The sequence below is a fragment of the Lampetra fluviatilis genome, chromosome 39 (genome assembly GCF_964198595.1).
Source record: "Lampetra fluviatilis chromosome 39, kcLamFluv1.1, whole genome shotgun sequence".
Lineage (NCBI taxonomy): Eukaryota > Metazoa > Chordata > Hyperoartia > Petromyzontiformes > Petromyzontidae > Lampetra > Lampetra fluviatilis.
In genome coordinates this window covers 1,834,551-1,862,098 of record NC_136313.1, presented here as the reverse complement: position 1 = coordinate 1,862,098, position 27,548 = coordinate 1,834,551, and the positions used below count along the sequence as shown (strand labels likewise).

Here is a 27,548-nt window from a genome sequence, read left to right as displayed (position 1 = left end):
GCCTGTGAAGGCTGCATAGACGGAGTCTTCAGCGGCCATCGAGTGAACCGCTGAGGCACGGCGATCGTCCACTTGCCGAGTGTGCGACGAGCGCGGGGGTGAGAGGCTCGCGGTCCTGATCGTTACCCGCCGTGTTTCACCAGATGTTGCGGGCCACTGGGTTTGTCGAGCGACGCCTTGGTGGGCTGGGGGTCGCGCGTCTCCCGCAGCCAGCGGGTACGGAGCTCGCACCAGCGGCGGCGTGCTCTCCCGTCGCGTCACACCAGCCGGCGGCTTGACGCCCTTGATGCTGCGGCGCACCATGGTGAAAAGGAATCTCTGCGAGATCATGAAGCTATGGGGCCAGATCATGAAGGTTATAATCCTCGTGGCAGTTTTGCTCTCCTTCCTGATATACACGGTGCATCACACCGACGACCACTCGGACAGTTTAAAGGACATGTGGCTCATGGAGCCCTCTCTGAGCACCTCCAAGCTGGTCCAGTGGCAGATCAGTGCCGCCGAGTGGCAGGCCGCCGACAAGGAGCTCTACGACATCCGGTGCAGCGAGATCCTGCAGCAGGATCCGCGAGAGATTGGGAAAACGCTGAAGATCCGGAAGAAGACGATAGTCGACCTGACCGACGAAGACGTGCTGCTCCTGACCGACGACTGCCCGGTGTTTTTGGAGACGAGGAAGTACTTCTCGAAGCACGTGTCCGCGGAGGAGAGAGACTTCCCCATCGCGTATTCGATCGTCGTGCACAAAAATGCCGCGTCGCTCGAGCGCCTGCTGCGTGCGATTTTCGTGCCGCAGAACGTCTACTGCGTGCACGTCGATGCCAAGTCGTCCGCCACGTTCAAGTCCGCCGTGCAGAGTCTCGCCAAGTGTTTCGACAACGTGTTTGTAGCGTCCAAGCTGGAGGAGGTGCACTACGCGCATATTTCGCGCTTGCAGGCCGACATCAATTGCCTCGCCGACCTGCTGAAATCGCCCGTGCGTTGGAAGTACGCAATTAATCTGTGCGGGCAGGACTTTCCATTGCGGTCCAACCGAGAGCTCGTGAGCGAGCTGACGGGCCTGCAAGGCAGGAGCATGCTGGAGACGGGCAAGCCGTCGGCGTACAAGCAGCAGAGGTTCACGCGCAAGTTTGTCCTCGCCAGGAGGGATTCCTCCCTCCTGGCGTTGCAGGACACCCAAACGGCGCTGGCGCCGGCGCCGCACGGCCTCCAGGTCTTTGTCGGCAGCGCCTACTTCGTGCTGAGCCGGGAGTTCGTCCGCTTCGCGATGACGAGCGCCGTGGCGACGGATTTCCTGCGCTGGTGCGCCGACACCTACTCGCCCGACGAACACTTCTGGGCCACCCTGGCGCGCGCGCCGCAGGCCCCCGACGGCGGCGGCGGCGGCGGCGGCGACGTGTCGGACCTGCAGAGCAAGACGCGGCTCGTCAAGTGGAGCTACCTCGAGGGGCGGCTGTACCCGGCGTGCACCGGGCGGCACGTGCGCAGCGTGTGCATCTACGGCGCGGCCGAGCTGGGCTGGCTGCTGCAGGACGGCCACTGGTTCGCGAACAAGTTCGACCCGCACGTCGATCCCGTGGTCGTCAAGTGCCTTGAACAGGAGATCTCCAGCAGGCAGAATGCACGTGAGTGATGGGAGTGCCTTCGCGGACGCGTGAGGGTCCGCAGAGGAGCTGCTGGTGTTCGTGAGACGGGGCGGACCCGAAACCTTTGGTTCGACATGAAGGTTGGAATCATGCTGCCTTTCTGATGCGTCGGTAGAGCTGGCGTGTCCATGGCAGCCTGGCCCGTGCCAAAGCGATTCTACAGAGTTCTTGACTCATTCTCGGCTCTCAGTTCCATACCGAGCTGTATCGTCAGAGCAAGGCTGACCCCAAAGCCGGTCAGGGTCAACGTAGGAGCAAGAGGCACGTGCTGTGACATCACGGATTCGTCGGCCACGTGCGCGTTCAAATTGTGCAGTGGAAAATCACAAGACAAATTTATTTTAGCGTAAAATAGCCTACCCGAACCACAGTTTAATGTTTTTTTTTTATCGCTCTTCGCTGGTTAAGTTGTAATACTCGACCCCGAGCCCACCGGCTCCCCGCCTTATATAGCAATTCCCCCCCGAGGGGTGGGGCCGTGGGGAATCACAGCGCCGTCACAGCCCCCCAGGGCTAACCGATGCGGACGTGGATGTAGGCACCCTTACGCGTGCGGCGCAAACACCCCTTGTGTGTTTGTTTGCCCTCCTGTAACACCCCTACACATGCATAGGACAAAGATAGCAGCCCTCCTCCTGCCAACAAAGTCCCTGGGACATACGATAAGTGTCGATAATGCGGTCGACGGCTGGACTCTGCTGAGTCTGGAAATAGGCGAGTTGTTTCCGGAAGATTTTGCCTGGGTTTGAAGTGCAGCTCAGGTCAACACAGTGAGAGCCTTGTTCGGTTAAAGATGATTTGAAAGTAACATATTTATCCATGTTTTACAAAGTGCACGACTGCACAGGGAGTGTTTGTGCCCTCTGCATGGTTTTAAAATTGGCTCATGTAAGTAGCGTATATATATTTTTGTATTGGCACATGAAGTGATGTGAGCACTGCTGGCTAAGTACGGTGCAAAATAAGTTCTACATGCATGCAGAGGGGTTATGTGTTGCTGTGTGTATGTGTGTGTGTGTGTTTCAAACTGTTTAAACGTGGTCTTTTTTTAATGCATCTTGCAACTTCAAATAGAATATGTTTGGAAAAGTGAGCAGGAAGTGCCCTTTATATGCCTGGGGTTGGGTTAATTTATTTCGTTATTGGTTTACCCGCTAGAATTCGGCAGTTTCTGAAATCACTGAGCTGGGTCCATTGGTACAATGCAGATGAGCAGAACTGTTTTTTTTATTGCTTTCCAACTACGGTTGAAACCCATGAGAGGTGTTTGCGTTAGATTGCGTAAATGCGTCGTGAAACCCGCCACCACCCGACACAGCCAATTGGTAAGGTCTGTCACGTAAACAAAACGTGCCAATTCGTTACTGTTCAGCACACCGCGTGTGTGTTGGAGGGTAAACCCACAACATTTACAATTTGAGTGCCGTAAAGCTGGTTGTTGTAATTAGCGCCGAAACGTCGTGCGACTCAAATTGTCAATGTTGTGGGTTTACCCTCCAACACACAAGCTGTGTGCTGAACAGTAACGAATTGGCACGTTTTGTTTACGTGACAGACCTTACCAATTGGCTGTGTCGGGTGGTGGCGGGTTTCACGACGCATTTATATTCACGCGATCTTACCCAAAAACATCTATTACGCATGATCCATCCGTTTGTTCCGACGTCACGTGAAGCTGATCGAATCCAAGCCACATTGTTTTTTGTGCGTCTTGGGACCGACAGTGTTAAACACAAACAAATAAAGTAGCCAAATGTATTGAAGGCCCTTGCGCAAAAAAAACTGAGTGATACAAGTGAAGCAATGAGTGGGTCACAATGCCAGGTGTCATTCAAATCATGAAAAGTATAATAAAAAAATAAGCAGAAGCGCGGTTTAAAAATAAAACTCTTTCTACTTTGTGCTTCGTCGCCAAAGTCGACGAATCAGCAGAGTTGCGTGGTGCAGGGCGATGGATGAATGATTGATGAGTGTCGCTGTCAACATGTGGCTTATAGTGGCCGGCCAGAAGCCAGGGGTAACCCTACCTGGCCGCAGTGACCGCCTGTTTCCATATTGTCCTCCAAATTTCCGTTTGGCTCGCGTGTGTGAAGCCCGCACTTTACTGGACGCGAGTCCGCATTCGTCTACGGTCCGGTGTCGCGTATCCGACTCGCTGGGGAGGCCGAGGCGTAGGTAGATTCGTGACAAGGTCGGATATGAGATCATCTACAGAAAACGACAGTTCAGTTCATCGCGACTGAGATGGAACAGCTTTGAATGGTGGGGAAATTCGTCTTCTTTGTCGCCGTGCTTGAGAAGGAAGCGGACGCACGCGAGGTTAAGAGAATTAGTGACTGCGTACGCAAAGGTTTTCGGAACATCTGGTAGAAAATCACAGATTAGTTGGTCAGGGTGAATGTGATGGTCAGATGAGTGAGGTGGTGCCGTACTGCCTTTGCTTGCGGTCGGTTTGAACGCATTGCAGATGGAAGTGTGGAACAAGTATGTGTAATGATGTACAGTGGACCTTGGGTTTCCATGAAAAGTGCATCCGTCAGTCTGATTTGTGTGTGGACGGATGTTAAAGCCGGGGTTATTGAACCACTTTTCATGGTCCATTTATGTTGATTTAACAGGGATGTTATGATGCACCACCAAACCCTTCTTGTAATTCAGGGTCCCGTTTCGATCTCAGAATGGTTTCACCCAAACACTGCGGCTGCAAGACGATGTTGCGTCCATCACAGTCGGCGCACACAGTCACGTGGCATTTCTCATACCCGCCAATCCGACGCGTGTACTGTGCGAGCTTTATCGATCGACGTCGATTCGATCGGTTCGGTGGTGCATCGTTCCAACCCCGTGGTGGTCATCAGAACTTCTGCACAGGTCACCCGGAGAGGCGGGCAGGGGGGGGGGAGCAGTGGTGCACGGACAGCGGCTCTGTGGTTCGTGACTTTCTGTTCGTCCGTGCCGTGGGCCGGCCGTGGCTGTCGCACGCACGCGCGCTCGCGATCAATCCTGAACCAAGTCGGGTACATTTCACACAAGCACAGTCCGTACATTTCAGAAGTAAATGCTTTGATGAAAGTGGTGGGTTTTTTTGTTTGTTTGTTTGTTCATAATGTGTTGATGTTGTACTTATTAAAGTTTTATTTTCAATGCTTTGGTTCCCCTTCGTTTTTTTTTAATACATTTTTTTTTTAAACTCTTACTTGTGATTTTCAACGCATTGTTACATCCGCCATAAATGACCCCGATCGAACCGGGCCGATGCGTTCCTCACGAGTCAATTTTTTCTCACATCTCGTCGTGATGCATCGTTTGATGAAAAAAAAAAGACAGTGCCGTTTCGAATATTTGGCAATGCCGTATCTTCACCCCACCCCCACCAACCCCCAGCCACCCCACCGTGTTCTTGCAGGGCCTCCCCGCTCCAAAGTGGATGCAGGTTTTCGTTGGTCTTGGCTGGATTTGGCTTCAGAACCACCACCCAGTTCGACCGGATTTTTCATCGCGTGTGGCCAAACGAGTTGGAGCGAGAGGCTGCCAACTTTTCAGAGCTACGGCTGTCTCGAGACCTCGCCACGAGGTATGGGGGTTTCCCTGAGCAGTCAAAGCGACTCGTTCCAGCCAAACGTCTAACGACTCTTACCGGCCAGGCGGCGGCTCGCGATGGCAAGGGGGTGCGGGGTTCACATCCCTGGTTGACGGTTGACTCAGCCCATCATCCCTCCGGAGGGGGTCGATAAAATTAGTACCGATAGGCCAGGGAAGTCGACCGATTTTCCTATGGATAAACCCACCACCCCCGCCATAGGAATGTGGAATTCCCACCACTGACTCAAAGTTGTAAAGAGGAGACAAATACCACCTCAGTGCTCGTTTTAAAGACCCAACGCGGAAGATCCCCTGGGTTTGGTCTTCCACGAACTCGTGGTCCACCTCAAACCGCATCCACCGCACAAACCGTGCATCAGATACCTGATGCACAAAATTTTAAATTAAAAACTCTCCAGTAGCAGCGTGCGACTGTGGTCATCCAGAACAGACCGTAACAATGTATAACGACGCAATGCCCCGATCTACAAATGCGAAGGAGACATCGGAGCGATACACAACTCCGCTGGCTCCCGGCGCGTTTGTCTGGGCTTGACCACCTGAACGTGAGAGTGTCGTTGTTGCACCGCGTCTACATCAGCAGCCACACGAAACAAGAAGTTGCTCAATCGAGCGTGAAATTATTGTGCCTGTGTACCTCACCGCAGATGACATTATGCCGACTTAGCAGGGATCTCCGGTGCTCCTAGTCTAGGCATTTAGTCGAACACTGTTCTGTTGTTTTGCACCGTTGCCCTGGTGACCTTTGTCATTCGGGATGAGGAATTCCTTACTGGCAATCAGACACCTTTAGTCGCGGTGGTGGTGTTGTTCCTGTTGTTGGTGCGAGTAAAGAGAGGTCTTTCTTGCCGCTTGGTAGGGAGGGGGGCGGTGTCGGGAAGGCCGTGTGGGTGGACGTGATGGTAAGGTCGCGACCAATATTATTCATAATCAACGTTTTTGGGTTAGATCGCGTTATTTATAAATGTTGTGGTTTCACGCTTCAACACACCGGTGGGCTAAAGCAGTGAACTATTTGTCTTTTGTCAACGTGACACTTTTTTGCTGATTGGCCGTGTCGGGTGGTGGAGGGTTACGACACATTTATAAATAACGCGATCTAAACCAAAAACGTTGATTATGGATTACATATCAGTTTACTGTGCGCAATGCTGAACATTTCGTCTGGCAGCACTATTCGACGTTTGTGTTAAGGATCCTGTAAAGGAGCGGGCCACTTGACATCCGGGCAATCGGAGTCGGTAGATAAACTCAAGTCTGCTTGGAAACCCCCATCTCTCTAAAGCGGCCTTCCCTCTTTAGGTTGGTCGGTTGCCCCTGGTTCTGTTTTTTTGTTTCACTGCTTTTCATGCATTTGCGCATTGGGGTCTTAGGGTGGAGGGCGCATTACACATTTGAAATATTATTGTTATTGTGAATTCTTGCTCACACTCAAACTGCTGGTCGAAGGGACCTCTTCCCGATAAAATGGGGGGCTCTAGCGAGCCCCCTCTGGGGGGGGGGGGATTTGGCCACTTATCCCACGCGGGCCACACACCTTAGAAAGCGGTGCGAGTGCCTACATTGTACCCCACCACGTGCTACACCTGCCGATCAACTGTAGTGCATAAACTACTCGGTGGACAGAGGCGGAATAATGGGGATGAGTCGTGGGGGGGGGGGGGAGAGATTTAAGAAACTTAACAGATTGATTCCAACCCTCTCGCCAGGAGGGGTGGGATCGAACCGTCGACGTCTGGATAGCGAGTCCCAACACGATCACCAAATAACATCGCAAACAGCACCCGCACGCGCGTGCGCTCTGCAGTTGCCCTCGAAATACGAGCGATCCACAGATACAGTATGCTGTTGGCATACGTAACGTATCTGAGATGCTGTTACCTCGGCTATTGCACTCTGACGCCAACAAGAGCTGGATTTTGATGACGGAGGCGAGCGGGACATTTGCCCAGGGTCCAAGACTCGCAGAGACCCCCATGAACCAACAAATACAAGACACTGCACACGTCGTTTTTGTGTTTCATATGGGATTGTTTATTCTCATTATCCTTCTTAATAAAAGCAATACAAACAACACTCCCTTCGCTCATTGCTGACTCGTTTTAATTAAAATGTTGCAATGCCCCCCCCCCAACCCCATGTGCCATAGATTCACGCTCCACCACCCCGAAGGGAGTTCGAGTTATTCCTAACGTGGCCTCTCGGGAACGATAATAACCCTCCTCTGGCTCCGATTAGGGCACAGTTCACCATCGACAACGTGGGGTCGTGGCGTACGAAGCGTTACTTGCGACGGACTCAGCTCAATAGGCCTCAATTGTTTTTTTTTGTATGACTCTATTATTCTTAACGATAACAATCATAATAATAATAATATGTCCTGATGTGACGTCGTTCAGGGGGTACGCGCTTGCCCTGCAACTACATCTTGAGACGTTTAGGCATTTGGACGGGTCCACAATGGCTCGTGAGAGCGGTGGCCAAAGAAGGAGGGAGCAACAGCGGCTGTGATGATCTCCGGCGTGGAAGATGCAGCGATGATTTATCGGCCCTCGTGCAAGGAGGGAGGTGTGATGGATTCAGTTGGACCTGGGACCCTGCATTCTGACATCCTCAGCTCCACCTCGCGGATTGTTGCAGGAGCCTTGCTCGTTAGGGAACATCCATAAATGACGTCACGCACCTAGGGGGGAAGGGGTCAGACATTTGTGACGATGTGTGACGAGGAGGGGAGGGGGTCAAAAATCGTCCAAAATTGCGTGACGTCATTTATGGACGGCCCCTTATGACAACCTCTTTGTGCATGGTGATCACCCGCATCCGTGCTCTATCCAGGCTGAAACCTGCTTAGCTACCGAAATCTATCGAGACCCCGGACCCATTCCGGGTGATTTGGTCGCATCAGAAATCAGACTCGGGATATTTATTCAGTCTGGAGGAATCCGATGAGCGATAAAGCTCTTGCTCACAGATGTCCAGTAGGGGCGAGTAAGAACGTTGTAACAACTGGTAATGAATGGGATTATGTCCAACAAACACCCCCGTGAAATTCACAGCAATGGAGCGGTCACTTGCAGCATAGAGAACTATCATAACGCATCAGCCGTGATCAGTCCGCTGCTCGATAAAATACCTCCCCCCAAACGCGATCGGCTCCCAGTTCCGTGAAGAAGGTCGTCAACTCGGCACGTATTCCTCCAGGCCCCCCATTGACCTTCACCTTTTTGTTCTACGGACTCCGAGGTGTCACGGCAATTAACCGAAATAAAACAACAACCAACACACGACAGGTTAGGGCGCGGATTAAACGCACCGAGAAGAGCGACCCGCAACAACAACAACAACAACGCCGCAGGGTCGAGTTCCGATCGATACGAGGCTGTAACCTTTTTTTGTTGCGAGACGCTTTGTTGTTGTCATTAGGAGCCCCCCTGCGCGTCCTCTGAATTATGCATCGCAGACCGACCCCCCCCACCCACCCCTCACCATGAATAATGAATGGAGGCAGCAGCGCCGCCACAGAAATAGCGCGCGGCTCATCACCTGCTGCTGCTCAGTCCAGCGGGCAGCCGGGGCAGCGGCTCCCCGCTTGAGCCCACGGCAGACGCAGACTTTGTGGTTGGGCACAAGCAACGTTTCACCCCCCCCCCCGCCCCGTCCCCCTCGCCCCCCCCCTGCCCCCCTGCCCCCCCCCACCCAACGCCCCCCCTGCCCCCCCCTCTTTGTCGGCCGATTGCGACCTCAGTGAGGCGGCTGAACTTTGACTCGGTTGCCCTGCGAGCTAATAAGTTGTTGTTATTGTTGTTGTTATTGCTGTCTCACTTGATACAGCTATCGTGCTGTGACGGTTCCACCTGAAGACGGAAGCTTGTGTTGCCTCCGAAACGTCGCGATTTTTATTTTATTTTTTATTTTACTTTCATTAATTTTAATTTTTTACCTACGTGACTTTATCGAAAAAACCTAAGAATATGTTATTGTTGTTGTTATTGTTGTAAATTATGACGTCACCTTGATGCTGCTCTATTGAAGACCGGAAGCAACAGGAGAGCTTCACCATTCTTGCCCGATGAAGCTGATTGTAATTATCAGCGAAACGTCGTACTACTCAAATTTTTAAAATGCTGTTGATTCTCTCTTCAGCACACCGGTGGGCTAAAGAAGTGAATTGTTTTGTCCTTTGAAAAACGTGACACATTTTTTTTACTGTTTGGCCGTGTCGGGTGGTGGAGGGTTACGACACATTTATAAATAACGCGATCTGACCCAAAAACCTATATTATGAATAATATTGGTCGCGAAAGCCTACGTGTTAAATTGTTGTTGTTGTTATTGTTGTTGTTATTGTTATTGTTCTTATTGTTGTTGTTATTGTTGTTGTTATTGTTGTTGTTGTTATTGTTGTTGTTATTGTTGGTTTTGTTGTTATTGTTGTTGTTATTGTTGTTATTGTTGTTGTTATTGTTGTTATTGTTGTTGTTATTGTTGTTGTTGTTGTTGTTATTGTTGTTGTTGTTGTTGTTATTGTTGTTATTGTTGTTATTGTTGTTGTTATTGTTGGTTTTGTTGTTATTGTTGTTGTTGGTATTGTTGTTATTGTTGTTGTTATTGTTGTTATTGTTGTTGTTATTGTTGTTGTTGTTGTTGTTATTGTTGTTGTTGTTGTTGTTATTGTTGTTGTTGCTGGCGCGCTTGCTTCACGCAGGGCGCCTTCTCTCACCTCGAGCTCTCGTGGCCTCACCAGGTGCCAGTGTTTCTCCACTCGAATGCGAATGACAAACAAAAAATTAGATAAGCACATACAAAAACATGCGGCCTTCATTGATGTACTCTATGTGCTTATCGATTTCGTTATGTAATATTCGGCACAACGACGCCAATGGCTATATTGAGATGCAAATTTAATATTCTGACGACTGCGCACGCCTCACGATTGATATAAACAAAAGCCCCACCTGGGACAGACCCAGGTGCCGTCGCTTGATTGACTGCGTGATGGTTTATACTCCTTGACGAGATCAGCGAGGTTAATTGCGGTACGTTGGTGGCAAGCACTTTGCGCGCGGTGAGTGCGACCTCAAACAAGCAGCGTGAACAGACCGATTCAAATCCATCGGCGCTCGCTCCACTTAGCGTCGAAAGCGTGTTTCACATCCGCCAGGCGCGCGCCGATTGTAACAACTTCATTTGGATGGAGCAAAACAAGAAAGTGGGCGAATGTACGTGTTACTGAAACGGTGCTATCGTGCAAAAAAAACACTGAAAGGAAACTGAACTGGGGGGAAATAAAAACACATTTCGAACGCCAGATCGCAAGGTCAGCATTTACTAACACATTGGTCTTGAGCAGCGGTCACTGTAATTAAATATTCATGGTCTGGGGAGGGACTTAAAAAGTGAAAATGCATATTCGTTCGAATCTCCGAAACTCAGCGATTTGCAGAGGCCCGTGGTGGATGCGCGAAAGGCGCCTCCGGTACGAGAGTCCCAACCCAGTGTAGCTCCTCGTGACATAAAGACTAACAACGATAATGATTTCAACTTAGAACGCGCCGCTGCACCGATATTCGTTCATTGCCAAGAGACGGAATGACTCGGAGTCACGAGGAGGAACCACAGACAAGCAGGACAGCCAGCCCCAGCGTTGAGCTGGTGTTACATTTCATATCCCGCCCTCCCCAGCTCTGTGGTCCTCTACATATGAAGCTGTTATCGACCAATTGCCGGGTGTTTACGTGCGGCAAGAAACCGGCGCACGTGGAGAAAGACACGCGGATCTGTACAGTGTGTTGAACTTCTTTAGCACCGTACGTAGCCAACCGTGCCAATCGGAGGTGTGCGGTGTGAAGGAGGGGACAGCGAACTGAACACGAAAAGCAGTTCCCAGGGCGATGACGCAAACAACGCTCCATCTCCCGTTGCTCCGGCAGGGGAGGGCAAGCCGCAGGAGCAGAATCATCGTGGGAGCTGAATGGCAGGCGAGGTCCCTGATACTTAAAAAAGAAAAGCCCTTTGATAGGAACGGTGACCTTTAGAGGCAAGGAAAGGCAGTGTGCTTGTTTTGTAGATTGGTGGCGCTTCGTCAATCCACTGCTGGATGAAGGCATCCATACTTCATCCAGTTGGCAAATGCGAGTTTGTGCAGGGGCGGGGGGTGGAGATCTGACAAGACTGTGGATTAAGGGTTGATGCAATAATGTACATTCCGTTGTTATTGCAAGAATGTAAATCCATTTGTTACTACAATAATGTACATCCCTTTGTTACTACAACAATGTACATCCCTTTGTTACTCCAAACACATTCCTGCGGAGGCAGCTGGTAGGAACGTTGGGTTGCCCGGTCAATGGCCAGGGTCAACAGCGGCGTGGTGTATTCTGCAAACATGGCCGACTGTGAGGGCGGGCACAAGCCGGCGTGAGTAGGTTAGACGTTGAGTTTTATAAGGGCACCACGGGGTGACCAGCCCCTCCCCACCTCAGCCCCATCCCTCCCACCCCCCACCCAGCCCCACCCTCCCCACCCAGCCCCTCCCGCCCCTCCCCACCCAGCCCCTCCCCACTCTCCTCACCCAGCCCCTCCCCACCCTCCCCTCCCCACCCAACCCCACCCTCCCCACCCAGCCCCTCCCCACACAGCCCCTCCCTGCACGACGGACGGACGGACACAATAATCCCCTGTGGGCTGGTGTAACCAGGAGGTTCCTACCAGTATAATGTACATCCCTTTGTTACTGCAATAATGCACATCCCTTTGTTCAGATTTAACTCGCCACTGATGATGGTTGCCGTCTCTGGAAATCAAACTCACAGCGCAGTGTGCCCATCACTGTGCCACCAATTCCCCTTCGCATTAGACATCAATCACTGGGCATGTAATGATGCATTACAATATTTACATGTACGTTTTAAGTGATTTGTTTATCTTTGCTATGCTTTGCACTCCTGTCGTATTTTTTTGTATTGTTTGTCGTTTAAACTTTCAGGCCCGTGCCCCTACTGGGCATCTGTGCAAAGAGCTTTATAGCTCATCGGATTGCTCCAGTAAAAAATAAAGATTCTGATTCTGGCTTGTAGTGTAATACGCAATCATATTGCATCTTCTTTATTGCGCGCAATAATGAAGCCCCTTCCCGAAAAAACCCCCACACACAAACCAAACGGAAACCTGAAACGAAACTTACATAACATTAAAGTATCACTCAACACCCCAGCTTTGGTTATATAAGTGAGGTCATGTAATTGTTTGGCTAACGACCACGGCAATGCCACGGGTGAAGTGAAAGCAAATTGTAAGCGAGCTCACTCGGTGCAAACAAAATCCAGATGTTGTTGCGGTGCGGTGTGCTGTGCCGTGCCTTGAATTGCGTCGAGGACCAGGTGTGACGTTCCAGTTAGACCCGAGGCCACGTGGCTGTCAGAGGGAACTGTGGTCTCCATCAGTGCTCTTCATTGCTAGGCCCGCGGGCAACTGGCGTCTCCCTGGTGGCCTTTAAGTGCGGCCCTCGACATAAAACAAATGCGAAAACTGCCCCCATCATATCATGGGAGCATTTTTTTGGCCGTTATCAAAGTATAAAAAATAAGAATAGTTTTTTCCATGTATGGCAATGAAACAGATGTTAAGATGTTCAAACTCCAAATCGATACATTTTTGCAAGCAATTATGTCTGCATTAACCACACGTACTTGTGGTGAACATGCAAACATAACATTATCTGATAATATAATTGAGGACATTGTCTTTGAAACTGATTTGCCTACACCAGAGACAGCTTTACTTAGAGCCTCGTCTCACCAGCGTCAGACCAGAGAACGCCAAAATGAATTTCTTTTTCATACCCCATTATCATAGTGCCTTCAAACCCAACAATGGTTTCAAATGTGTGTGGCGGCCCTCACACTGATGATGTCTTATCGGCGAAATTGCCCCCTCCCCCACCCTCTGAAAGACCACTGAGCTGTACTGCCTCGTGCAGCGGTGGTGCTGGCCCACTGTGGGATGATAAATTCCTCGTGAGACGACGGAAGAAAAATAGCCAAGAGGATAGGAGTGAGACAATAGAAATGTAAATGATAATGAAACTAATATTAGAATATTTAGGAGTTGTGAGGATGCCACCGTGATTATAATAATAATAGGGGGTTTCCCCTTTTTTTCTGGCAACAAAACTTAAACCTTTTTACGAGGATTCATGTCTGCATTAACCACAATACTTGCAGTCAAATGCAAACAAAAAATACACACTATGATAATATATGCATTGTCCTTGAAACTGATTGGTCCACAAAAGGCGTACAGCTCAAAGACAATGCACCATCAAAGTAATGAGAGCTCGGGGTGAGCATCTACATCATTGGACCTCCTTTGCCAGTACCAAAATATAATAATAGAAAACAAAAAGGGGAAAACCCCCTATTATTATATTTTTCTACTGGCAAAGGAGGTCCAATGATGTAGATGCCACGGTTGCGTAACACTAAGCACACTGAGGCTTGCAAATTTTTTGTAGAGGTCGATTACACCTACTGGACCCCATTCGGATCTCTCTCTACGATCAGTGCAGCCCTTCTTCGTGTTATAGGGTGGGGGGGGGTCCTCACAGAGCCTTCCTCGGGCGGAGGTCCTTCTTACCAGCGGGGGAGTGAGCGAGCAATTGCGGGGGCTTGCACCCCTTTACGCAGTGAGTTTCATCACAGTTTTGTTGTTGTCGTTGTTGTTGTTGTAATCTCAATGACGCTCCACGCACGCACACTCGCGTCTATGCGGGGGCCAACTCCGACAACATCTGGTAAACGAAGTGGTCTTGGCACGCGCAATGAGTCTGCGGGAAGGCTTCGTGAGATGTTCTGATATTTGGGTGCGTGGTTTGCGGTCGCATGGGCACTGCTGGTGGTGGGGATGGGAGGTCCAGTGGAAATGTTTTTGTTCGAATTTTTTTATTTTATTTTACCAGGTCAGCCCCACTGAGCTCTCTTTAGCTGTTTTTGAGATGCGACTTGGCCAACACGTGTAAATGTACAGCAGCCAAATGCACGTTTCTAAATGTCGAGGGGAGAAAACCGGAGACGTCAGAGAAAAATCCACGCGACAATGGGGAAAACACGCAAACTCCAAATATACAGCAGGCGTCAGGGTCGGGATCGAATCCACGACCTCCCGTATACCAGGCGAGGTAGTTAACATCTCTCCACCGTGATGATGATGACAGAGAGAGAGAGAGAGAAACACGCACACTCCAAATATACAGCAGGCGTCAGGGTCGGGATCGAATCCACGACCTCCTGTATACCAGGCGAGGTAGTCAACATCTCTCCACTGCGGCGCCCCGTATTTGGCACAGAGCATTGGTGACTGGGGTCTTTTTTCCTACCCCCGTGGGTTCGGTGCGGCTGTGTAGCAAGAGACGGTGGTTATATTGCATGTAACTAGCAACTGCATAGGAGATAAGGATATAACGCATGGGGACATATAAAGTAAGCGGAAGGGGAAAACAGAGTATAAATCGGGGTGGAAGAGGAACGGAAAAACAGGAGCAAAGGGTCAGGAGATTTGAGAGGATGCATCTGTGGGTGGTGTTGATGCACGGAGCTGCTGTTTGTTTTCACAGAAGGCGTGGAGAGTGGACGGGTTCGGAGCGGTGGTGGTCACAATGAAGTCACGGGATGTACGGGGGGCTTGTGCCGATTTCGATACAAAGACGTGTGTAGCATAATTATTATCACCACCACCACCATAACCAAACATCATTAGCAGCCTCGATCTATCCACTTCTGGATTGAAGATCTCCCCAAGCCGTTGCCATCTCTCAGGGTCTACCAATCCAAGTTCCTCTGGCTCCTGTACGCGAGCTGAATTAACACTCCTTCTCAATGGGGATCTCAAGTGTAGCGGAGCTTCAAATAATGTCCTCATGCTCCCTATGCTAATACTTTTGAGGTCATGATATTGGTAAGGAGGATTGCATAATTAGACAATTAATTGACCCACCAGCAAAGCATCTTACATTTCAGTCGCTCAAATTGCCTGCTCTAGCTTCTTGTTCAAATGTTTGTTTTGGCCTAGGAGACCTCTGCTGGCAGCTGTCCTTGTGTGGCACAATGTGACACCGCTCCGGCCTGCGAGTGGGCATTCACTCTGCCAGTAGCGGACAATGTTTCCGTTAGTTATTCCAATTCAGTAATTGCGAGTGAATTGTGTTTTTTACTTTGCAAATTCGAGTCGTAACGCTGGCAAGCATGGCCTATTATTGTTGTTTAAACAACGTCGCGGAATCTCTCAAGTCCACTGCGAAGGAGAATGCGCGAACATGAGGGTTAATACGCCCGCAGTATTATCCAGGGCGGCCGGAGCTGTAAACCTCTGCAACAAGCGAAAACCGCGACGATGTTATTTTCTTTCCTCTGCAGCGTTCAAAAGTTTTCGTGTTGTTCTTTTGAGCATTGCCTCCCCCCCCCTCTCTCTTCCCTGACGATAGATTTCGTAAAGTGCTTCGAGACGTCAATGCACTTAAGAGTCGGTGCAGTCGGGGCAAAAGCCTTGGGTCTTAAAGTTGTGTGCAGAATCTCGCGAGGCCACGTGATCACACACCGCTGGTTATTCCTGACGCCTGTTTCGTGTTTAAACGCTCGAGTGATGATTCCTAAACGAGGGTTGAACAGGTTAACAATTGTGTCTCTCTCTGTCTCACGTGCTGCCCGCTGGTCCGTTCACATTTGCAAAAAACATATTTGATGGTGACCTAAGCCAAAGGACCACAATGCAGTTCTTCAGGAACTGTTGGTGGCTTTAGCTTTTGTGTTTAAATGTTCCGTGTGTTGTTTGAAACCGGCAATTGTTCTTCCTCTTTCAGTTCCTCTGTGCAATTCTGAGCACGCACTTCCCCATTCCCCATTCCTATGTGTCATCTCTGGTGTCGTTTCCCTTGGCGGTGGGTTTCGAGAGCGTACGAAACTCAGTAGAGAAGTTGCATTTACTGCGCAGGAAAACGAGTGTTCTTGGGCGGGACACGACTCAGGGAGGCCTGGTGCATGTTTTAAAGTCACTGCGTCGGGCAGCCACGCGTTTTTCCTTCCGTGATGCTTTACTCGTGGGAGAGTCTTGGGCAGGAGCCGTGGCAGAGCGTGAGTGTATGTTGAACTTCTTTCGCACCGTACGTAGCCAACCGTGCTAATCGGAGGTGGGGGGGGGGAAGGTCAATGAACTAAACACACAAAAATCTGTTCTCAAGAAATGAGTTTTCAATCAAAATTATTTAAAAGTGCATAGCTCCCGGTGGCTTCCAAATACCTTAAGGAGAACGTTCCAGACGTCCCAAGAAGCGCATCTGAGAGCGCGCGATGCAGTGCCCGTCGTTGTTCGATAGCTGTCCCACAGCGGGACTGCTTTATTTGATGTTCATTAAAGTGGAAGTGGCCTGCATTGCACTGCGACCATCGACCAAAGTAAAATGACAGCCAGGGTCGTCCATAGGGGGGGTACGCCCCCCCCCCCACGGCCCCCCACTCGCCCCCCGAGCCCCGCCCCCCGGGCCCCTTCGGCCTCCCACCCCCCCAGAGCAAATCTCACCGCGTGGGCACCCCGACGTCTTCAAACTAAACCGGAAGTGTTACATTTGACGCCGTGATCCCAAAACGCTATCCCCCGCCCCCCTCCCCAAAGCGCGGGGCCCGGGGCAGTCGCCCCAAATCGTTGTACACCCTAGGGACAGCTCTGATAGTAGCCATGTAAGAGTCTCAGGGTGTGCCTGGTGTCTATATATGCTTTAAATCTTATCTCGGATGGTCTTGGCATTCGGGTCCCACCCAGCCTATGCAGTGAGTGCCAATCCACATTGCAGAGACCGCTCACTCTACCGTCCTCTTCCATCACCTGGCCACGCTCCTATTCTCAATCATTTCCGTAGCCACCAGTCCAATCACACTGCAGGCTGACTCCCCTGTCATTCACTCCCGTAGCCACCAGTCCATTCACACTGCAGGCTGACTCCCCTGTCATTAACTCCCGTAGCCACCAGTCCATTCATACTGCAGGCTGACTCCCCTGTCATTATCTCCCGTAGCCACCAGTCCATTCACACTACAGGCTGACTCCCCTGTCATTACCTCCCGTAGCCACCAGTCCACTCACACTGCAGGCTGACTCCCCTGTCATTACCTCCCGTAGCCACCAGTCCACTCACACTGCAGGCTGACTCCCCTGTCATTACCTCCCGTAGCCACCAGTCCATTCACACTGCAGGCTGACTCCCCTGTCATTACCTCCCGTAGCCACCAGTCCATTCACACTACAGTCTGACTCCCCTGTCATTACCTCCCGTAGCCACCAGTCTATTCACACTACAGGCTGACTCCCCTGTCATTACCTCCCGTAGCCACCAGTCTATTCACACTGCAGGCTGACTCCCCTGTCATTACCTCCCGTAGCCACCAGTCCATTCACACTACAGGCTGACTTCCCTGTCATTACCTCCCGTAGCCACCAGTCCACTCACACTGCAGGCTGACTCCCCTGTCATTACCTCCCGTAGCCACCTGTCCACTCACACTGCAGGCTGACTCCCCTGTCATTACCTCCCGTAGCCACCAGTCCACTCACACCGTCCTGTCATTACATATGTTATGTGGGGCGTGGTCATGTAGTGGTTAGAGCGCTCTGCTACGAATCCGGCGACCCGAGTTCGATTCCCGCTCACCGCCAACACCAGTGACGATGAACCCGTCCTGGGCCTCCCCTAGGTAGACTCAGCCTCAACTGAGTACCTGACGCAATGTGTGAACATCGCTACTGGGGAGACAAATGCGGCCGGGCGTGGTGGTGGCCACCCACCCCCTCATGTGCCGTGCCGTCCTCAATGGGTGCTGCTCGCTAACAACACTTGCCCCAACAGTCTGTTCAGGCTATACGGGGGATCTTTGTGTTTGCACGTACGTATGCATTCAGATTGCATTGCGGCTCTAGAAATATCGAGTTTTGAACCGAATTCGAAAAACAAATGGCTCTCGTTTCTGGTTATTTTGGATCTGGATGGATTATTTGCTTCCATAGGACCGCGAGAGATGGCGACGGCTTGGGGAGGACTTCCATGCAGCAGTGGATTGACCATGTTGATGATCATTTTTGATGATGATGATGAAGTTACCGCGTGGTTGATATATATTTTTCGGAGTGGGCTGGAAAACCGCAACATTTGTTCACGTTCTCTCAGGAATAGACGCAATCGGCCACGTGTGGGCAAAATAATGATTAGAGCACGATTGTTATGGTGTGTTGCCATGTAATTGAGCAACGCGTGTGCCTCTCGTGTTACAGGATGCAGCTTGCGTCTGTGCGTACACTAGCCAAAGATCCCAGCGTATAGCCTTCACAGATTGTTGGGGCAAGTGCTGTTAACGAGCACCTATGAAGGTCGGAACAGCATACGGCGAGGTGGGTGGCCAACACCACGCCCGGCCGCCTTTGTCTCCCCAGTGGTGATGTTTGCACGCCAGGTACGCATTCGGGGCTGAGTCGACCTAGGGGAGGCCCAGGGTCGGTTCAGTAATCGTCATTGATGTTGGCCGTGAGCGGGATTCAAACTCGGTACGCCGGGTTCGTAGCGAGGTGCGCTAACCACTACGCCACTGCTCCCCACTGCTCGTACACATGCAGAGTCACACGCACACAACAAAGATAAAGATCCCCCATATAGCCTTAACAGACTGTAGGGGCAAGTGCTGTTAGCGAGCATCTATGAAGGCCGGAACGGTACCCGAGGGGGTGGGTGGCCAGCGCCACGCCCGACCGCCTTTGTTTCCCTAGTGGCGATGTTTACACACCGCACCAGGTACTCATTTGAGGCTGAGTCGACCTAGGGGAGGCCCGGGACCGGTTCAGATAATCGTCACTGGTGGTGTTTGCCGTGAGCGGGAATCGAACTCGGGTCGCCGGGTTCATAGCGTAGCGCGCTAACCGCTACACTATCGCTCCCCACACGCACACAGACACCCACACACGTGCACAGTCACACGCACACAGACACCCACACACGTGCACAGTCACACGCACACAGACACGGCAGAGAACCAGGGCACTTTGAATTTCACGCTAAAAAGTCGAACCGTGTGGATCGGGAGGGGCAGCACAGTAGTTCGCACACTTGCACCCTGAACCCGGTCACCTGAGTTCGAATCCCAGCCCCGCCTAACATCATTGGCGAGTGAAGTCGAAACTCGCACCCAGGACCCGAGACCACGGACCCAGAACCCCGAATTTTGGATCCAGGACCCTGGACCTCATCACCCTGCCCCTGGGCCCAGCCCCTCAGACCCCACACCCCGAACCCTGGAACACCCCCCCCCCTTCCGCATCCCCCTTTAACAACCCCCTTAGTGACCAGCGTATGGTCAGACAGCACCATCACCACACTGAGCAGTGCAGGTTGCATATACCGTGTGTTGAACTTATTTCGCACCGTACGTTTCCAACCGTGCTAATCGGTGCCGATCGGCACGGCTACTCGGGGTCTCTTCGCTCCCGACCCCCGATGAGTTGAGATCGCTAAGCGCTGCGGGTATTTATTGTGCCCATGGTTGCCATGGGGAGGGGGGGGCTGCGTTTCCTTGGCCCCCATGCGAGTGGGCGCGAACACAGCAAGCAGCTGCTGCCCGTGCCCGCAGCTGCGCCATCGCGCACCCTGCCTCTGAGAAAGACGCTGCTGCTGCTGCCGCTGCTGCTGCGGCAATATCCGTGTCGTGAGCTCGATGCGCGCAATTCTCCCAAGCGCAGTGGTTCTCAGAGGGTGGGCCGCCGGCACCAGCGGTGGGCGAGTGAGGCCGAATGGGCCTCCCACGTGACCCGCGGGGCTGTGATGCAAAAGCAGGTTGACGCGGACAAATCGTGACAACGTTTATTTAATTAAAAAAAGTTCGTTTTGGACGTTAATTCATATTTTTCCTTATGTGTTTAATAATGAAAAATTAAGTTAGATCAACTAACCCTGATTAAAGTACCCTAACCCCTAGATATAAATGCCCACCCCGTCCCCCCTCCCCCCAAAAAACCTTGGAGCTGCATAAAACAAAACATAAAATTAAAAATTTTGTATTATTGGTATTTAGAGTGATAAGCGAATGCGTTTTGTGCCCAAGGAGTTTAGCATGTTTCGTAGACACATGTGACCCTGACGCCTGCTGTATATTTGGAGTTTGCACGCCTCTCTCTCTCGTGTGCTCCGGCTGGAGCACACGTACCACACACGTACCACACACGTGCCGGTGATGTGCAGAGCGTCTTCCTCTAACGCTGGGGGGCGGACAAGCCCCCCTCTGTACCAGCGTGGACGCAGAGGTCGCAACCGGGTACCCGATACCCGTACCCTACCCGATACCCGGCTACCCGTACCCGGCCGGGTACGATAACCCGTTTGCGACCCTGGTGCGGCCGGGTACGGGTAGGCCGTGAGTCACTGGTGAGTCACCGTTTGTCACTCATTTCCCAACGTCTTGTCTCTTCTCACAATTCAAGTTCCTAGAATCGACCCACCCGCGCCTGCAACATGGCTTCATCCCAGAGGTCGCAATCAGGTACCCGATACCCGGGTTACTGTTTGCGACCCTGGTGCGGCCGGTTACGGGATCGGGTAAGGAATCAAAACCCGTTTGCGACCTCTGCGTGGACGGCACCCTCGTGGTGTTCATCTTCTGAAGTGGTCGCTCGTCGCCGTGGCGTGCGCGATGACCACCACCACCACGTGACTTTTCCTTTGAGTTGTGTGCGGCGCATTTAGCCCCACAGCGCGTGGATGTAGAGTGTTTGTTTTATTTGTTTGCTGGTGACTTTGTGTATTTCGTAGCGGAATCGCCTCCAGTGCTGTTGCTTCTGGCGGCAATGAAAGTTATTTAAAAGCCAAAGTCTCTCCCCCCGTGGTCGCGTGGATTTTTCTCCGGGTCCTTCGGTTTGTTTCCTCTCCACATGTAGAATCAACGTGCGCTTAGAGTATTTGCTGACTTATACATGCACACATGATGATAAGCCACTTCGTTGGGCTGTCATTTGTAATAGTCAGGTCGCTTCTTTAAAAAAAAGAGTTGTACAGTATACCTCAATGGGCCTTACCTAGTAAATTAAAACAGTTTCGTTTAAAAAATTGTTTTAGTTTAGCTCCGATTGACCTCAACCCGAACTGCGAGCTGCACCTTCAATCCTTCGTCAGCCAAAAGGGCCCCCCCCCAACTTGGTCAACTTATGTCAAATCTTCGCTTCTGGTAGCCACAGCGCCCCCTAGCAACGGGTGAGCACCGTCGTCCCGAAGCTCTGCAGGGACGCCGAGGAAGAGCGGTCCTCGTATCTCTGGGCAGGTTGCCACGGGGAGGGAGGCAAGCAGAGGTCGCAACCGGGTACCCGATACCCGTACCCTACCCGATACCCGGCTACCCGTACCCGGCCGGGTACGGGTACCCGTTTGCGACCCTGGTGCGGCCTGGTATGGGTACGGGTAGGCCGTGAGTCACTGGTGAGTCACCGTTTGTCACTCATTTCCCAACGTCTTGTCTCTTCTCACAATTCAAGTTCCTAGAATCAACCCACCCGCGCCTGCAACATGGCTTCATCCCAGAGGTCGCAATCAGGTACCCGTACCCTACCCGTACCCGGCAGGGTACGGGTAGGGTACGGGTAGGGTACGGGTACCCGTTTGTGACCCTGGTGCGGCCGGGTACGGGTAAGGAATCAAAACCCGTTTGCGACCTCTGGAGGCAAGACGCCTCTGCGTGCTGGCAGCGCCACCAATCTGCGTGCGAGAGGGTTTCGCGTCAAGCCGAACACTCCGCCCCCCCCCCCCCAATGCAGGAATCTGTTGGAAACGAATCATAAGACTCGGATGAGACGAGATGAATCATACGACTCGGATGGGACGAGATTAATCATAAGACTCGGATGGGACGAGATTAATCATACGACTCGGATGAGACGAGATGAATCATAAGAGTCGGATGAGACGAATCATAAGACTCGGGTGAGGCTTTCCTGAATAAGCCCATGCCATTGTAGCGATTCATTGTACAGTATTTGTAGTGGATTTGTTGTTGTTGTTTAAATGATCCCGTAATCTCATCCGTGTGCCACAACATCATCGTTAGCTATGATTGTCCCCGCTGCGCTGTCCTCACGCTCTCCACCTGCATTCTTCACGAATTTTCAGAGGGGGGTGGAGAGGGCACTTTTGCCGATAAGACATCATCAGTGTGAGGGCCGCCGCACATTTGAAACAATCGTTGGGTTTGTGACAGCACGATGATGGTGATGGTGGTGGGGCGTGTCTTCACATCTGCTGTGTATTGTCGGGGGCCGCACGTCAGAGGGCCACACTCAAGGCCGCCAGTGGCCCTCGGGCCTTGCGATGAAGAACGCCGCTCTCTTCACGCTCGGGTTCCCCTTGCGGGGAGGGTTGTCGTCTCTTTAAGGCCCGAACCGAGTTAACGGCGATCGCCTCCGACTCTTGTGAAGATTAAAGGAAGGTGCTTAAAGCATCAACGAATGACATTGACACAACCGTGGCTGAATAATTTTGTTTTATCCGGGTCAGTGTTCAGTGCCCGGCACGCCACATCCAGTGCAGGGCTGTGAATGGGAATCAATGACTGCTGAACTCATTCATGATCTCCCCCCCTCCCCCACGCTATATCTGAGGAGGGGGTGAGGAGAATCTTCACTCTACGTGTGTGTGTCTGTGGGTCTCTGAGCGTGTCTGTGGGTTTCTGTGCGTGTCTGTGGGTCTCTGTGTGTGTCTGTGGGTCTCTGAGTGTATCTGTGGGTCTCTCTGCTAGTCTAGGGGGTCTACCTATGAGTGAAATGCACAACAAAGATGAATCCTTGATTCCTTCCGGAACGCAGTCGCGTGGTTTAAAATTCCACTCCAACCACGGCGTTCCGGCCCATTTCCACCACTGATCCAGTATTGAATCCATCTCACAATTGATGTAGTTACTAGTCACGGGCCACCCACTAGCCACCCCACTCATTGTCAAAATCAAACCCTGCGGCACAGAGGGCTTAGACATCGTTGCAACTTATATCGGTAGCATTGCCACGTGACCGGGCCGTGGTGGCGCACATGCCCGTGCTGCCGGCGCCCTTTTGGAAGGTTCGAGTGGGGAGACTTTGTGAAGCTGGCCCAGACCTGCTGAGCCGAGACTTTGCCAGGAGGTGGCATCACAAGCCACTGTTTGCGAGAGACTTTGTGTGAGCGTTGAGCAGGGGGAGCGGCGGGGTAGTTTGTGTCGGCGCGAGCGCGCTGCGCTCCGCGCGACCCGCCGGTCCCGAGCGAGCCATTCGCGCTCACGGCTCACCCAGTGACGATTATCTGAACCGGTTACCGGGCATCCCCTAGGTCGACTCAGCCTCAAATCGGTACCTGATGCGGTGTGTAAATGTCCGCCACTGGGGAGACAAAGGCGGCCGGGCGTGGTGCTGGCCACTCACACCCTTCGTGTGCCGTGCCGGCCTTCGTAGGTGCTACTCGCTAAAATAAACTTGCCCCAACAGCCTGTTAAGGCTATACGGGGGATCTTTGTCTTTGTTCCCAGGGCCGTCCATAGAGGGGTGGGGGTCCCGGGGAAACTGACACTGAGGTCTTACATCTGACACCGTGACGTCGCAGCGCCCCCCCCGCCCCTCAAAGCGCGGGGCCCAGGGCGGCCGCCCCTATTCGCCACACCCTAGGGACGGCTCTGAGCGTTCCCCACTCGTGAGGGTAGAAATTTCCCTCGAAATATCCCAAAACAGGAATCTCTTTGAAGCCTCGAGACTTCCTAGATACACGTGTAGAGGTACACGTGCAGCCATTTAGTTACTCCCACTGCTGGACGATTGCCTCCACCCATGTTGTGGATCGTGGGGGATATTTGACCATACTTCACCACGCTGGTCAGTGCGTGCCGGTGAAGGCGGAGGGCGTACACGCCGCAGCATTGTACGGTGCGGCAACGGATGTAAGTCGCGCTGCCCTCCGCTGCCCCATAAACCTAGCGGTCACCCGTCCAGGCCAGCACCTGTACAGGTTCGTGCCTGCTTAGCCTCTGACATCTGATGAGATCGGGCACGTTCCATGCGACGTGGTCGTAGGCGTTGATAAATGGCATTACCGTTTTGTAAAAAAAAGTGCGTTGTGAAATAACTTTTCACGCAGGAAAGAACAAAACAAAAACAACCGGTGTAATTTCAAAACATTTATTCAATAATTGCCAATGCAGGCTGAGTTCAATCAAGACCCCGATTTTGCTACGTCGAGGTTGAAGCTGCTCGGTTTGAGCCAACTGCCTCCAAACCTCTAACTCAGGACGTGAACCATAGAGGCTTATTCAGGGACCCGACCAGGACGTTACCATATACAGTATGTGGTGGACAAATGGATATAATACTTTCATAATATATTGCGGCGCCATTCATGCCAACAGCATCCCACAACGCTGTACATTAATTATATATATGAGGACCAAATCCCATATATGCGATTGGCTACGCAAAAAACGGGAAAGGTCTGTTAGCGAGCACCTATGAAGGCCAGTACGGCATACGAGGGGGTGGGTGGCCTGCACCACGCCCGGCCGCCTTTGTCTCTCTAGTGGCGATGTTTACACACTACATCAGGGACTCATTTGAGGCTGAGTCGAACTAAGGAAGGCCCAGAACCGGTTCAGATAATAGTCATTGGTGTTGGCCATGAGCGGGAATCGAACCCAGGTCGCCGGGTTCGTAGCGCAGCGTAGCGCTAACCGTCGCCCTATCGCCCAACATACACACACATACACACACACACGTACCACGCAAATGAAAACTCTACTACCAAGCAAAATAAAAAAAATTCGTAAACAAATTAAGGAAATGGCACCAACACAAAAAGCGCAAACAACATCAAAAGTCATCACAACAAAACTGAGTCCATGAGGTCTAACTTACTACACATCCCAGACTACAATCCCCACTTCCCAGCCAAGGCAACCCAGGGAACGTTACTCTTAGGTTTTTTCGGTAAAGTCACGTAGGTAAAAATAAATAATAAAAATAATAGAAATAATAGAAATAAAATTATAAATCACGACGTTTCGGAGGCAACACAAGTCTCCGTGATCAGGTGGGACCGTCACAGCTAGTATTATTTATTTTTACCTACGTGACTTTACCGAAAAAACCTAAGAGTATGAATCCTTGCAGTCACGAAAGCTTCAAATCCAGGGAACCTTCACAGGAGGGGCGGTGGTGGAGTGGCCACAAACAGTAATTTATACCAATCGGTCAAATGTCCAAAAAGTGATTACCTATTGTATCAGCATGTGCCTGGACGAATTTCAAAAAAGGGCCTTTTTAGTTCAACACACATTAGTCGATGCAACTTTAATCACGCTCCGAACCACTTCCACGGCAACGTGCTCAAATTGTAAAGACATCGATCGCCGGGTTCAACAACGTCCCCTCTAGTACCCGATTGGGACAGCTGAAATTGCTTCGCAGCGACGGGTACATATCGCTTGCCGTTGGCAAGTCGCAGAGCTCGAGGTTTGCCACCCGTCCCAGGTTTGACGCGGAACATTCGGGGAGGGAATTTTTATCTCGGGGTGCTGACCGCAGCGGTTGACCCGTTACGCGTGTTGCGTTGGCACTAAATTACCGTTTGTTGCAGTGTTACCGAGGCCGAGGCTGACTGAGACGTATGTTCGGTTTTGGTCTGCAGTGGAAAAGGTGACAACCCCAGGTAGGCCTCGAATGTACGTGTTTTTTTACGTTGAACTTCTTTCGCGCCGTACGTAGCCAACCGGGCTAATCGGATGTGGCCGCGGATGCCAGTAAACGCACCATTAGGTACACATTTTTTTCTTTTGTGACCACTTGGGGCTTTAAAAAAAAAAACTTTGTAAAAAAAAACTTTGTAAAAAAAATGGGAATTTTAAGTTGAAGAATGTTGACGCACTGCTAATATTGTAATATTGTGTTAGTCCATTTTGTGCCCCTCTTATCGGGACTAAAGGTAGTTAGTATCCAGTGTATTTAAAATGTAATGACACCTGGCAAAGCTTGAGATCCATGAGAGTATAAGGCGAGTCTCGCAGTATCAGCATCATCGTACAGGGGGCGACGGACGCACTCTGGAAGGTGGCAGTGCCCTCGAGGCAATGGCTCTGGGTGGTCCATCGCCCAATAACAGGCGAAATGCGCGACGTTCACGCCCCCAGTTCACGGTGGGGATGAGAGCACTTCGGCCGAACTAAAACAAAATCAACGCAACGACCGACTGCTCAGTACCAAACGGACTAAGTGCTACTGGGTATTTTGAAGTTCAGTCATCATCATCATCATCAGCATTTGTCGCCTTAAAAATACCGTTATTTTTGGCCTAAATTTTGTCGGTGTAACTTAACCGTATCTAAACATTGTGTGGTTGTCCATGTAAACCCATGGTGTCGACACATCCACAGCGCTGCTGTGGCATGCCCTGCGAGCCCAAAGCCAGCGGCGGTGTGCGTGTGTGCGCGCGCTCCATTTCACGTCTTGTGACCTCCGACGCGGCTGCACAAATCGCGTTGTCAAATTTGTCGTGCCGGTGTTAAGCGTGACATGATATCCCAGCACGTAAACATTGGAGCGTTTGCGGCACAACGACGGACAGTGCAGTGCCGTCCTTGCAGCGTATGAACGCCGGTACACATCAGAGGCCGTTGGTCATCTGGGCTGAGAAATCATCTCCCGCCGTGTTAAACCGTTTATTGGAGTAACCAGGGTTCCTTCGTGCGAAGTAAAAAAAAAAACTGCCGCTGTTGTTGACCCGTGCCAGAATTTTTTGACAACGCGCGAACCCATTGCGGGTCGCGACCTGCGAGCACATCGCGGTCCCCCTCGCCGAGGTTCAAGGTTCCGAAAAGAAAATTAAAAAAATTGGAATTCGAGTTGGCATCTTTACGGCGTCGGTAAAGGCAACTTGCATAGACGACCACGTGAGGGCAGTCACACTGCTGACTGCTGGAGGCACTGGAGTATAGGACGTCGCATATCCGACCGTCGCATATCCGCCCTGACCAATTCACCACCTTCATCCAGTGCGGTATATGTGAATGATGTGACTGTCAATATTTATAGATATTCACACATCACGCATTTTCACATATCCGCCTATTTCTCAGTCCCCAGTGAGTCGGGTATGCGACGTGCTGTACTCTAAAGTCCGAAACGCAACTTTTTAGACGTCACTTTTATTCCTAAAATTCGACTAAATACACGTGAGCTCTCCCGTGGCTTTCCCGGTTGTGCCACACGCTCTTCGGCGTGATG

At 51.4% G+C, this 27,548-nt stretch overlaps 1 protein-coding gene across 5 annotated transcripts in view; it reads left to right on the top strand.

Moving 5' to 3' along the window:
- Positions 1 to 27,548, top strand: part of GCNT4 (glucosaminyl (N-acetyl) transferase 4) — a 47,196-nt gene that overhangs the window by 5,535 nt on the left and 14,113 nt on the right. For all 5 annotated transcript variants that reach the window (XM_078874421.1, XM_078874422.1, XM_078874424.1 and 2 more), the window contains one exon: positions 144 to 1,625. In XM_078874421.1, coding sequence (XP_078730547.1) covers positions 287 to 1,625 — 1,339 coding nt within the window. In that variant the 5' untranslated portion in view covers positions 144 to 286. The remainder of the gene's footprint in view (positions 1 to 143; positions 1,626 to 27,548) is intronic.